The 14797-nt window shown below is 39.0% G+C and overlaps 1 protein-coding gene across 1 annotated transcript in view; it reads left to right on the forward strand.

Moving 5' to 3' along the window:
• Positions 1–2761, forward strand: part of kcng4a (potassium voltage-gated channel, subfamily G, member 4a) — a 29901-nt gene extending 27140 nt beyond the window's left edge. The window contains exon 3 of the mRNA XM_026310736.1: positions 1051–2761. Coding sequence (XP_026166521.1) covers positions 1051–1935 — 885 coding nt within the window. The 3' untranslated portion in view covers positions 1936–2761. The remainder of the gene's footprint in view (positions 1–1050) is intronic.
• The last annotated feature ends 12036 nt before the right edge of the window (positions 2762–14797 follow it).

The raw sequence follows: 14797 nt of genomic DNA on the forward strand, positions 1-14797 counted from the left end.
AGATGAGTTCACTTTGAAATTGATCAGAAGGCTATTTTATAACTCACTTTGGTGGCTGTAGTTGTTTTGAGTTTTTAGTTTTGAAAAAGCTATGAGCTGTTAGCAGTTCCACCAACAGTTCCAACGATTTATTTCCCCTACAAACGTCTGAGATAGTTTAAAATTCTCTAGAGAGTGAAACCCGTAGTTGTATTCCGTCTGAATGAAAGAGGGCTTTAAAGCAAAAAAAGAGCACTGTGGGCACAAAAAGAGAATGAAGGATGAGAGGGAGGGAGTCCAGTGAAGGTGATGGAGGAAACAGAATGAATGATGAGAAGGTAGAGAGAGGTGCAGAAACAGAGAGGACAGGTTGAGAGAAAAGAAGGATGAGAGGGCAGGAAGATTGATTAGATAGTGTGAGCAGAGAGAATTGTGGAGTGAGCAATGATGAGAAAATAGGGAGAAACTCATTAAAGACAAGGCCAAGAGAACACACATATAATGTTCCCATAGTCTATTATCCAGCTTTATTATTAACTCAAGTGATTAAGACAGAAGACTGTAACCTCAACTACACTGACAGGAAGAAAGCATAGTAACATAAGGCATAGGTATGAAAGTTAGAGCTGTGTGATTACTGATAACAACAGACAAGACTTTGAAGAGGGTCAGGTAACAGCAGGTGTCTGTGCTCCAAAATCTCCAAAATGGCATTTTTCATATTGCATTACTTTTCATTGATGATAGAATTCATCAACTCCTGATTGCTTTCTGTCATTGCCCCCACTTAGTATGACATTATTCTTTGAAACCTGCCCTAAAATAATATATTGATGGTGTTTTAGCTACCAGCACTGGTGCAGTAGCATTTGCATACTGGGTGAATGTAGCTCATGATATATTAATGATTACCAAGGATTATCATCTAACCTCAGGATTTTTGTTTTCTCCCCTTCTCCCTGTGCCTTCCACCCCATCTATCTCCCTCACTGCCTCACAAACCCCTTCTCTCCCCATTCTCAATCTCTGTCCCTCACTCCCACAAACTCTTGCTTTCTCTCTCTGCATCAGGGTGAGTGTTCCTCCAAGTGCTACAATATGTTCATCATAGAGACGGTGTGTGTTGCCTGGTTCTCCCTGGAGTTCATCCTGCGGTTCATCCAGGCCCGCAGTAAACTGGATTTCCTCCGGGGTCCACTCAACATCATCGACGCCATGGCCATTCTGCCCTACTACGTCTCCCTGGTGGTGACAGAGGAGGACCCAGCCCTGGAGAACGAGAGGCCAGGAGGAGGTAAGGGCTACTTAGACAAGCTGGGCCTAGTGTTGAGGATCCTGCGGGCACTGAGGATTCTTTATGTGATGCGGCTGGCTCGCCACTCTCTTGGCCTGCAGACACTGGGGCTGACAGTCAGACGCAGCACCCGCGAGTTTGGCCTCCTCCTGCTTTTCCTCTGTGTAGCTGTCACTCTCTTTTCCCCACTGGTCCACTTAGCTGAGAGTGAGCTCACAGGCACCCATGACTTCAGCAGTATACCAGCCTCCTACTGGTGGGCCATTATCTCCATGACGACCGTTGGTTACGGCGACATGGTGCCGAGGTCCATTCCAGGACAGGTTGTAGCGCTGAGCAGCATCCTCAGCGGGATCCTTATTATGGCCTTCCCTGCTACCTCCATCTTTCACATGTTCTCCCGCTCCTACCAAGAGCTCAAGATGGAACATGACCGATTGTTCAAAGAAGAGTGTGCAGCTGCTGCAGCTGCTGCTGCCAACGCCACTGGGGAGCTGCAGGAGGTGGGAGGTGATGGAGGCAGGGAGGACTCTGTTCCACCTGGACTGGGATTCCGTCTAGACAAGGATAGTGTGCACTCCCTGGAGTCTCTGGCTCTGCTAGGGAAAAGTGATGATGCTGCGGGTAATAATAACTACACCCTTCCAGCAGCAGCTTTCTGAGCAGTACTCACACTAACCAACTTGATCCAAAACTCTAAGGAGGTGTGAGTCTCTCTCTCTTTTGCAAAACAATAAAAGTACTGGAAATGGCTATTGCTCCTAATGCCCCACTCCCCATGTGGTTGTGAAGGCATCTGTGTTGCATCGGATAAAAGCATTTTTTTTTTTTGTTGTTTTTGGTCTCATGATAATGATTATAAGAGTGCATAATACGGAGTGCACAGAAGCTGAAAGACTTAAAACCCTTTAAGTTGGATGGTCCAGTATGCCTGACCGGAAAGCCTCTGCAGCAATATTAGTAACTGGCTGCTTCCATAAACATGCAATATTCAATCCAAAGTTGCTTTTCCTTCCACTGTGAAAATACTTAAAAGCCCAACTGCAACTTTTAATTTTATTCTACTTTTTAACATATTGCCTACAGTATGATCTCAAAATGCGTCTCATACTATATAATCTACTTTTCTGCCATGAATTACAAGAAGTGCTCCTCTCTTTATAGTTTATTTTTGAGAAGCTTGAAGCCATGTTCTGAGAAGACATATAGACAAACTGATAGTGTGAGCTCATATAAAATCTTTCTCAAGTATGTTTGTATCCTTGACCCAATAGCGTGACAGTTTCTTCATTGTCTGCTATGAAGTCAAGGACACCTGTGTGAAGATATTGCAAATGTTATGATCCAAATAGCCTTTATTTTAAATGAGTTGATGAGAAAATGAAAGTAGGGAAAGAAATAAATGAAGTTTGAGGGTGTGTGAGTGAGAAGGAATGAGTGCTAATAACCATGAAATGTACTTTGCAATGCTCCAAATAAAAGCTCTCCTAGTAATCTGAGAGAAATCCATTTTCTGTGCTGTAGATTTTTTTTTTTTTTTTTTGGTTTGTTCTGGGTATGAAGGTCTAATCAATTTGGCCGGGATATTAAATCAGAGTCCTGTTGCTGAACACCTCTGAGAGAAGAAACACAACCAACTGTGAGTCTGACTGAGTTAAGTATATTGTGACAAACAGTTGCCTTCTTACATCACTCTCTTGTTTCCCTGTGCACGATTACACCACACTGGAACAGTGCCATGTCTTTCTACAAATCTGCAGTTTGTTGATGTGGATCTTTGTAATACCCTGCAGCTAAAGAAGCTCTGCTTAATGTTACATCTTCAGGTCTGGGACAAACCAATCCTCTCTGCCTCTGTCAAATCCAGGGGTGGCCTCCAAAACAGGTGGGTGTCATCCTTTCTCTGAGAAGACCAGTCAGTCACACCCCGGGGTCCAAGGATGATGTTGGAGTCTTACACACACATGCCAGATGTGGACGTAATCTAGATTAGAGTTGGGATTAAAAGTCCCTCAGGCAAACGGGTTACTGCCTGGAATTCCTCTTCATTCAGTTGATTTAAATTTGATTTTTTTTTTGTTTTTTTTTTTTATACTCCCTGCAATCCCAGTGATTCCAGTCTGATTGCTTTTGGCATTTTGTGGATTCTTTTGTCCATATGACATCCTGTTTCACCGTCACTACCTCTAGTGAGATTTATAGCTATAGTAGTATTTGTAAATGGAGTTTTTGTTGTAACATATGGCCCAGGGTGTACACTCTGAATGAGGAAGCCCAACTTTGCATGATGAGATATGATGGATTATATCATGTCTGTTATCCATAGTATATTGTCCGTCTCTGTACCCAATAGCTTAAGAGACACTACTGCCAAAGGCATCTATGCTCCTCTGCTGAACACATATTACTCTTGATAATGAAGAAACTATATTTGTATGCTATTTCACAAGAGGGATCATAACTCACAAATCTAAAAACAATTAATTGGGATAAATGCATCCTCATATGATGCATATGAATGAGTAAGTATTTAATATACTTTTTGCTGTGGGTCCCTTGGGGCCTTCTGTTTCAAAATTTTTATTAAAATTTATTGAAAAAAATTACTATGTTGATGCAACAAGAGCATAACTCCACTCCAACACCACTTGTCGTTCACTGAAATGGCACAAAAATAACATCTAGTATGATTCTCTGAATGAACTTTTAATGACAATATTTGGAAGTCTTAAAGGGACAGCCGGAGACTTTGATCACCGTCTTGCTGAGTGGTAGCTGAGAAAGCTGAAACCACCCTCTCATGCTAAATATGAAGCTACAGGCAATTAGCTTAGCTTACAGTTATTGTCATTAAGAAGACAATAAGTTGTCAACCTTTTTGGTTTACAGCAACAGTACTATTGATTATCCTGTTGTGAGTCATATAGGTATGCTCTTTGATATGTCCTGAGATTATATGTCTGATATGTTTCTTAGCTTATATCCAACTCTCTCTCATCTCAGAAACACCATTCAGCAAAGAACCCTTCACTAAAAAAATGTGACACTGATACTAAAGAAGAAATTTGGCCAAGCCATTAAAATGGAAATAGCTTCTCATGTTTTTACCTGCTTCAAAAGTTGTCAGTGCCATTTCAGTCACCAACGCAGCAACCTCAGTAGGCCTATAACTTCTAAAAACAATTTGACTACTGGCAATGTCAGTCAAAGGGTGGATGATAACATAAGCAATTATTTTATTCCTTTACAAGCAACTCATTATATTTACACTTGATAAGTGACTCGGAGTATGTCTTTTGAGTGTCCTTGAACTACAGCCACTGAAAATAGCATTTTCAACAATAGTTGTTAAGGAACTTGTCCGGTCTCTGATAGCTCTCAGAAGAAATGAGGGATGACAACATGAGGCTATTAGGCCACATCATTGGATTTAATTGCAAAACCTGTAAGCGTCCCAGATCACGAAAACACTTAATGACCACCAGGAAACGATAAATGCTCCTCACTTTTAAATGAGACATATAATTCATGCTTATTTGCGCTTTTGAACATAATTTCTCTTTAATATTTACTCTCTTCTCTGTCATTTGTACAAACAGACATGCACATAGGCAGGTAAAACAGAGGTTGTTTCTTGTGATCTCATTGGGATGAATCCCCTGTCTGGCTCATCTTTCAACCTCCTCTCAGGATCTTGTCTGCAGGCTCATTGTAGAAATTGCTGCTGCCAAAGACTTCAACGCTCCTCTGCTGAACACAAATTGTACAGCTTTTACAGTTTCATTCCATGACCTGAATATGGCTGTTATTCAGAAAGTCAAACACCACTGCTCATCAGCGTTATATAATATATACATATAATATATATGTAAACAAAAACATCAAAAGTTGGTAAAGGCCTGTCTGACATCGCTCTCTCTCACACATTCTCTCACTCTTACATATACAGTCAGATAAGTGCGCTCTCTCTCACACCTACTCATTTTGAAAAGCGAGGTTTCAGTGGGCGTTTTTCTTGCTCATTGACAGTCTGAAGGTTGCAGGGGTCACCTCATGCATTTATTGTTTCTATAGTGTGGGCGTTGAGAAGCCCTTTGAGACTAAAACTGTGATTATGAAGGCTGCAACAATAATCTTAACTTGTAAATGTGTGTTTCTTGTTGTGGCTAAAGTAAGGATGGGTGTGCAAAGGGCTGGCATGGTAGACTGCAAGGTGTTTTTATGGAGTAATCCGTTGATGAGACTCATCATCAGACACACCAGATGGATTGTCTGTCATGTGTGTCATTTGCCTCACTGTGACATTAAATTCTTATTATAGTGTAAAAACATGCAGAGGAAATATAGATTTTGATCATTCCATTTCACTCAGCAAATCTCTCCGACTCTACAGTAAAGTGATTCAGCTTAAGGGAATTTTTAAAAAGTGATTCAGTGGCTCACTTATGTCATCCCACTCTCAAATTTAATTTTGATTAAATAGCCAGCCTTGAAGACTCTAAAGAAACAGTGAATCAGAGAAACAGTACTTCAAATATTGCTGCATGCATTAATCAAATCAAATCAAACTTTCTTTGTATAACCCTGTAAAATAACAAAGTTGACCAGATTGCTTCACATAAAATCAATTAAATAAAGAAAACTCACAGTAACATATATTCAAAGGACCAGATAGCAATATCAGAGCACTACTTGGCAATGAAGTCTAATCTAAAAATATGTTTTATGTCTACAGCTTTAAACAGTTCCAAATCTGCAGCTGTTCAAATGTCTATTGGAAGGTTATTACAAAAAGCTAATTTACATATTTAGTTCCAGTAATAGGAAAGAGATAGTGGGAAGATGATCTAAGATTTCTATTGCCCTTGCAAAATGGCAAAAGCTCTGAAAGATAAAAAGTAAGCACATTCAAAATTTTGAAAAGAAATAATACAATTTGACACTTAATTCTAAAGTGTATAGTAATTGTCAACATGCTACAAGAGGAGTTATATGTTCACATTTGGAAGAGATGGTCAAGAAAAGGGCTGCTGAATTTTGTAAAAGTTTGAGACAATCAAGTGAAAACTGACTGACTCCCACATACGATTCATTACAATAGTCAAGCCTAGAATGCAGAGTGTGAAAAAAAAGACTTGCCCCTTGGTCAGCAACATCATCTAAAGCTCTACATAAAATAAACTCTGGCTACAAAGAGACATTGCCCTCATTACAAAATGCCAGATAAATCTGCAAATCATCAGCATAACAGTGAAAAGAAAGCCCATGCTTCTAAATCACATCACCCTGAAGGCAAATGTATAAAGAAAATGCATAGTTCCACAGAGCCTGAACACTGCAGGAGCGATGATCACCAATAGCTACAGCAAAACTTCTGTTGCATAAATATTATTGAAACCAATTAAGGACAATGCCTTGAATACCCATGGCATGTAAAAAAAACAAGAAATTATAGTTTCATGGTCAACAGTGACAAATGTAGCTGTGAGGTCCAAACAGAGAGTAGAACATCATTTGCTACTTCAAGTGGAGCTGATACTGGGTCATGTCCTAAAACCAGACTTTAAACAGCAAGTTCTCCTCTTATAAAGATATAAACTGAAACATTTTTCTCTAAAACATTTGGTAGCACAACTTAGGTGAGATGAGACACAGGCTCAAATCGGTCAAAACCAGCAGAGAACGTGGAAGGCACAAACAGATCCAGGACAAACTCATACAGCAGTTTGAGAGCTTTTTGAATGACGAGACGTTATTAGTAAAAAAAGTGAAGAAACTTCTTGCATAAAGCAGACGTAACAACAGGAAAAACATTAGCCCTGGGAATCATGACAGAATTAATAAATAATATTGTAAGACACAGAGACCAATTTTACGATTAAGTTTAGACAGCATCTGCAATTTAGCCACTTATACAGCATTCTTGTAGACTGGTCTTCAATATGATAAAGGAGACAGCCAGCCTATCTTTGTTCCATTTATGTTCTGCACATCAGCAGTGACAACTCAATAAACAAATTGATTCATTCAACCAAGGCTCCCTACAGGGCTTAACGGCTCTCATCTTAAGCATAGAAAGCACATCAAATATATCAGACAAATTGAATAAAAACAGGTAATTAATGTGTCAGGACAACTAATGCAATCATTCTGAGATACCACTTCAATAAAAGCAGCATCAAATTTACCAAATGTAGAGTGCTGGATAAACACTGACCAGTCAGGGGAACAGAATTCATTTTAAATCTCTGGAGAAGAGTAATCTCAAAAGTCAGAGTCAAGTGGTCCAAGATGTACAGTTTTGTTAACAGAAACACAGAGACTCCATACAAGATTTCCAGATCCAGTGTGTGCCTTTGTATGGCAAATGTGTAGGACATTGTAGGTTGAAGTAGTCAAGCAGAGTTTTAAAATCATTAGCCAATATTATACCAGCACATGACTGTTTAATCACCACAGATAAGAAACCTCACTATTAAAATCTTTGTTAGCTTTCAGTGGATGATAAATAAAACAGAAGAAGAGAAATCAATTGTATTTCAAAGATAGTAAAGGCTTAAAACAGTCTTTAAAAAATAGTTTCAGTTAAAAGCAAGCTTTAGCTTAGCTCAGCTATTAGCTTAGCTTACTGGCAGTCTGAGGAAGCAGTTAGCCTGACTCTGATGAAAGGTCAAAATATACCTACACTTCTGAAGCTCACTAATAAAATGCAGTAGCTTGTCTAGTTTATCCCTCTACACTAAAACAAATGTTAAAATGAGAATTTGTGGGTTTTTCATCTGACTATGGAAAATACAATGAAAGCTTGAGCAAGCAGCTGGCTAAAAGCTGCAAACAGAGAAACAGTTCAGCCTGGAGCTGTCCAAAGGTAAACAAAATCTCTGAGGTATACAGTATTAATTAATGAGGTGCTGGTAAATGTAATGTAATAACTTGGCAAAAAAAGTAAAGTAAATGAGTGCAATTGCCCAGATGATAAATAATTCCTTTTAAATTCTATGTTGTGCTAGATATGGGAGCACACATTGCACCCAGAGAGAGTTCAAACTCAGTTAGTGAACTGAGTGATCTCATTGAGCCTTGTCTGATTTTTCTCTACACCGCGAAGACCCACCAGTATTGAATAACCCAATCCCCAAAAAGACATGAGCAGCATCTGGAAAGGAGGATGGGAAGAATACTTTAAAATTCATAGCCATCTTTCCTTTCAGCTTATATTTAGTACATGTTTATGCTAGCCATTGCCAGGTTATCTTTGAGGTGTTTTAGAAGAACAACTGTCACGTCAATACTTGACTTACAGAAAGGAGTGTGCATTTAAGCACTAGTCAAAGAGGGCACATTTTTGGCCTTTATGCAGCCTTTCCTATATTCAGCTTTTTATGTTTTTGAAATTTGAGCAATTTAAAATGCTCATGTTATTATTAGTGGTATTAAAATTAGTTAGTATTATTTTAAGGTGGGCCCCATGTGAACCCTGGCATCTGGAGTCACAGACCTGTAAGTTGTAGGCTGCCCACCACCCCAAGCTCCTGCCTTCAGGTCAACAGGTGTGACAGACAAATTTAGCATTTCATTCACTCTGAACATGTTAACATTATTTAGGTACTGATCACATCCATCACCACAAGATAACTGGTAACACGGTTTTCGTCTACGTAAATGTAATTTGTAGGAGACAGGGCATTTCAAGTTGGTCTGTGCAGGATTCATGGGGGACACTGTGGTTAGTTACAATAACTGGTAATCTGTTTTGTAAAAGATTTACAAAACACCAAGGACAAAAATGTAGTTTAACAGTACTCCTGGTTGTTTTTGATTTTAGGCTACTAGCTAAAATTATTTTGTGAAGTTTGTTTGTGTTTTATGTATTTGCAGAGTGATTGTAACTGCAGCATACTGATCATAATGGTAAGTTGTTGTTTTTTTTCATGTATTTGTTTCCCATTTTGCAATGTGATGTTCCTTTTTGCCCACTCAATATGGTGATATGAAAACCATTAAGCAATTATTGAGCTATTCTATGTTGGATAAATCAGTTACACCTGTTCAATGTTAATGAAATATTCAAAGACATCAAATTTCTATTGGTCACCATCAGTAATTGTTGCTATATCTACTATCTATCTGTGTTAATTAAAAAAATTTCAAGACTAAAAATATTACTGTTGAAAAAATGTAATATTGCAAAAGAGCTTGTCAGATTTCTACATATATAAATATGGAGCATATCAAATAAAGAGACATAAGAGATGGTATCATTAAAAATAACACTTTGCTACAGTGCGTTTCTCTGTTCCAGGTATTTGTCAAACTTTTTAATGCCACTACATAGCAGTTGTTTTCTCTGCTGTTCAAGAAATTTGTTCAGTCTTTCCTTTTTGTTAATAGATATGATCAGTCTGTGTTTGCTCTGTGCTGTTTGGTTCAACCTAAATAACTTTAGATAAGACATGCATCCAAATTAACCACACAGACACAGAATATCAGCACGGTAGATAGAGGCCATATCACATCATCTACAGCAAATGTAAAATTTAAGCCAAACAATTCTTCAAGGAGTCCTGGAGTGTGTTCTCCCCCTAATTTAAAGGAATGTAATAGAAAAAGGAAGGAAATCTCTGGTGGAATCTGCCAACACTGCTCCCCTGTAGGGACACTAGAACCAATTTACTGAAAAATGTGTATGTCGATGAAAAGGGAAGCATATTTTGTAGAGACGTGTTGCTTTTGAGGAGTGATATGAGCCCATCAGAAGAGATCTGGGAATTTGATATAAACATAATACTTTTGGAAAACTGAACACCTTTTTTAGTGTCAAAAATGAGAAGAGGTGGTGAAAAAACAAGCGCCTCCTTATCTGCAGCTAAGTACATTATTCAGCCTCGTAATGAATTGAACTAAGTGCTTGGACTCAGAAGTAGTGCTTAATGTGGTGTCAAATTTACTATGATGATCCACATCTCTTAGGAAAAAGTTTGAAACTTATATTAGCACTGTATATGCACAAACACACATATTAAACACCCTAAAATATGCAAACACACAGATACTACCTGGGAAAGGATAACAGGACAGCTCTAGATGTGTCTATGGAAGCAATAATGAGAACATAAGACCTTCCTACATGAGGCTATTCACACTGAAATCATTATTCCAGAGTTGCACTGCATAGGGTTCCCTTTAGTTATGAACAATGACTACCAAAAGAGCACCTCAGTTGGAGAAATAACAGAAACAAGGGAGATGCAAATTATACTGAGGAAATGATAGAGGCAAGATGAAATGTAATGGCTTTAAAACTCCCACGGGACTGCCGCTGCAATAGTTGTCTGAAACATTTACATTTTAATCATTGTTTTGTCCCTTCTGTTTGTGGGTGTTAGCAGTTATCTAATTGTGACACACTGACAATGCTGCTATTTCATAATAAAATACTGCAGTTTCTTTGGAGATTGTACTGTGGTCGCTATTTCCATTGTCTGATGGACTGGAGAGGATTGGTCCAAAATAATCTGTCTCTGGTGAGTGATGAGTAGCCTGCCTCTGTAATGACCACTTTCACATTTGAAATTGTCCATTTATAGTCAGTAGGTGACAGACAAAAGTCAGTTTTTAATGAGAAATTAGTTGGTTTGTCAATATGTTTATTTGTTCCCTAAACAAAAAAATTCCCCTTTGACATCACAACCTTTTTGTGACTTTACACTGACATTGCACAAAAAAAGAAATTCATTGGAGCAGATGCAAAAAATACCTATTTACACACTGGTGGTTAGTAAAAGTCTCAACATTAACTTCTGGTTGGCTTGTCATTACTTTCTGTCTTTCTGCCTTTATGTATTGAAATTAAAAAGTCAAACACCTTTTAGAGTATCTCCTGTAATGCACAGATGAATAAATGTTACTGTCAGAAGGATATTACATTAGGCAAAAGGCCCAAGATGCATCATTTCCAACTAGGCAGTTATCATTATTCAGTCATTATGACTTATTAACCATGCTAGCAGTATTGTCCAGCCTGAAATGTCTAATGGATAGACTGGAATTGTGTGCCAACATTCATGGTTCATGGAGAATGAATCCTGGTAACTTTATTTTATATCCTAATGTTAAAAAGAGAAAACCCAAAACATTACATTGTCTTTGTCCAGTATGTTCCCTGCCTCTTACCCAATCTCAGTTAGGATTGGCTTCAGCCTCCTGCAACCCCTGCCTACAGGGTAATTGGTGTAGAGAATGGATGGATGGATCTTTGTTTAAACATCCAGGGAGGAGAAATGCTACCAAAGCTCAAGGGATCTTTACCCTTGAGAACAGTCCAACTGCAGCTGATCCTGTTCATTAAGTCCCAGTTCTTCGTCCCTCTTGTATCTACCTGCAAACGCCTTCACATTTCCTGGAAACACCCTTACCTCAGCACACGTTTCATCTGGAGACCAGAGCTTGACATCAACAGGTATATATTGTTCTTGAGCTGCTGTATGTTTATCTTTTCTTTGCACAGGGAACACAAATTTCCATAATTGCTGGATAAATCCTCTTTTATTTCAAATGAATGTTTCTGTGCATGGAGAGGAAGAAACTGCTTTCTTAGTGCTGCCTTTGTTTGCTGTGGTGACTGGAAACAGGGGCATATAGTATCTCTATTTGGCAGCCATTGATCTGAAACCAGTATCTGTCAATGTAACAAGGGCATCAGACATCCAGCAGCATCAGCAGCTGCAGATGCCTTTCATTATTGCTGATTTAGATGACTTAGCAAAGGAAAACTGCATAGCAATATTTTCAATGCTTTTATATCATGCAAACAGTAGAACCAATTTTATTTAAATTGTTTTTGTCATGATATTCTTATGGACGATACACCTCATATTTTCACTCAGTAGATGACCGATGTGCACTTGGCTAGTTGGCTGCCTCCTCTCAGCCATCTGGGTTGCCCACACACACCTGTGCCTATGTTATCCTCAAGTGGTTCAAATTCCTCCACACAAACACTGCACATTTAATTCCTGTGGACAATTAGATTAAAGATGTCTTTATTACAGGAGACATTAACGTGTGTTCTCTGTACCACTTACAAAAGCATACTGGGAATAAAAGGAGGAGGCATTAGAAATGCACCAGTTCCTGCGCCCACCCACTCAGGCAGAGTACAACCTGATCCATGGATGAATAGTTATTCATATCAAAAAGGTCAAATCCATTTCCCCCCAAGAATTTGCATGTGTCTGCAGAATCCCTCTGCTCCACTCTCCTCGTCATTCACCATTATTCACCCTCAGCTAAAAACAAACTCAACAGCCAAACATTCTTGGGAGAGAAGTGTGGAGATGAATGAAAGGGTGTCAGCGAGCTCTAGGGGTGAGCAGATGCGGAGAGTGTGCTGCAGCACAAGAACTGCAGTGTTTGTGTGGGTTGATATGAGCGAGAGTGTGGACATGATTTGATTTTTAAGCAGGACTGAAGACTACATGATTATTAAGCTGTTTTTCAGAGAACAAGGGGGAATGTGCTGAGAGCCAGTTTTACTTAACCTAACCTAAGAATTTGCTTACAGAAACATCCTTAGACTTTCTTCAACTCAGGAACCTACTGTTCAGAGTTGACACCCACACAGTTCTCCTAATTAAATAATTAGGGGCCAATCACTTTCTGTCAAGTTGCAATATGAATATGTATTATAGCTTTAGACTTATTTCCTACCAGTTCCAGATACAGTATAGACAGTCATTGTATATACATTTGCAATTCAAAAGCTCCAAACCAACACTTCAAAATGAAGTGTGTGTATGTGAGTGTTTGTAGCAAGCCTCCATGAGGCATCAAAGGAGCTCAAAGTCTGACTTGTCTTTTATTGCAGAAATGTGTTGTACAGTAACAGGCAGTGACTTCTGGCTCCATCACTGATCTGAGAGCAGGTTGAGATCCAGACTGTGAGCCACCTCACTGTTCTTTTACAGTGACCTTGGCTCATCACACAATCAAGCGTCTGATTGCATCGCTCACTAACCCTGCTAAGCTTGTTAGCTTTTATGGCAATTAGTGTGGTGCATGTGTGCGTGGTTGTTAGACACATTCAGGGTGCATCAGTATCCAGAGAAGGTTTTCTCCTGTGTAGCACTGTGGCTGAATGGTGCTGGTTACATCCACAAATCTGTTTTGTAAATACATTGGCTTACGTTTGGATAGCTAGACACTAGGTAGATAAACTAAATAAAATATACAAGATCCTCAAATAAGAAAGTACAAAATGAAAGAGTAACATGATGAATAGTTGTTGAGATACTTCAGTGATAAACAAACCAAGCCACACTGTATAAGGTCATGCCAGCACCACTATTGTGGCTATAAGACAGTTTGCACAGAAGAGGCCATGGTGACTGAGAGAGGCAGCTGGCTGTCGACCAACTGATATAGTTTTTTTCAAACTCATGAGTTAAACTATATTTCACAGTTATTGCATCACAAAGCTTGTTTCACCAACAGTTTCAAAATTTGAAAAACAGGATATAAACAACAGCAAAGGTTTAGTCAGCAAAGTTTTCTCAGAAATGGGGCTTGTTTCAAGTTGAATCACATAAATTTAAACACAACACAAGGGATGAAGGAAATACTGCCCACCTGGTTACAACATGAATCCCAGTCCTAACAAAAATGTAATGATCTTGGTTAAGACCAGTATGATATTATTTCTTTTTCACATGCAGTAGCATTTCTATGTACAGCTCTCCCATATACAAACGGCTGAGACTGTGTGTGAAAAACATAAAGTCTGGCATTGTCTCTTTAGGACTTGTTTGGTGACATTTAGGGGCAGCAAAGGCAAACAAGTCCTTGCTACAGCAGCAATTCAGACACAAGGGCAGGTACAGTGAAACCCGAGGTGCCTCTAAGTGAAGAAGACAAATCAAAAGCCATCAGAGGAGTCCATCATTCTCTGGAAACACAGCTAATAACACTCTGGACCCACCAGCAAATATCCATTATTCAGAAGACGTTCCTATAGTGTTATGTTCCCCTTCTCAGTCATTCCCACCATAGATTTATTATTTACCACCTATAAATCTTTAATTGTTTTAGAACACCCATTGGAGATGTATAATTCAGCGATCTGTGCACCAAAGGCAAATTGTTCCACAAAAGTAAAGTTACCAAGAATCCCCTGCACAAGGCACAGGAAATTCTCTTAATGATTTTATATACTGTAACACAAAATGATCCTAATATCTAGCCCCGACTAAATTACTGTTTGAGTGGGCAGATGCAAAGAAGGAGATTGATTCTTTTATTCCAACCCCTCTGTCTGTCTGTGCTTCTCTCTAAGCTTTAATACCTGAGCAACACAGTGACCTTCACCAGAATACAGAGCCCAGCTAAAGCATTAAATCTCTCCAACTAAGAGTCAGTGCTCCTACCTCAGCAGTTAGGGACGTGTAATGTAAAAATAGAAAATTTGCACACTTTTAATTCAGGCTGAGTCACCCCACGTTGTGATTTACATGGTTTATCACACTGACC

Source organism: Mastacembelus armatus, chromosome 6, assembly GCF_900324485.2.
Source record: "Mastacembelus armatus chromosome 6, fMasArm1.2, whole genome shotgun sequence".
NCBI lineage: Eukaryota > Metazoa > Chordata > Actinopteri > Synbranchiformes > Mastacembelidae > Mastacembelus > Mastacembelus armatus.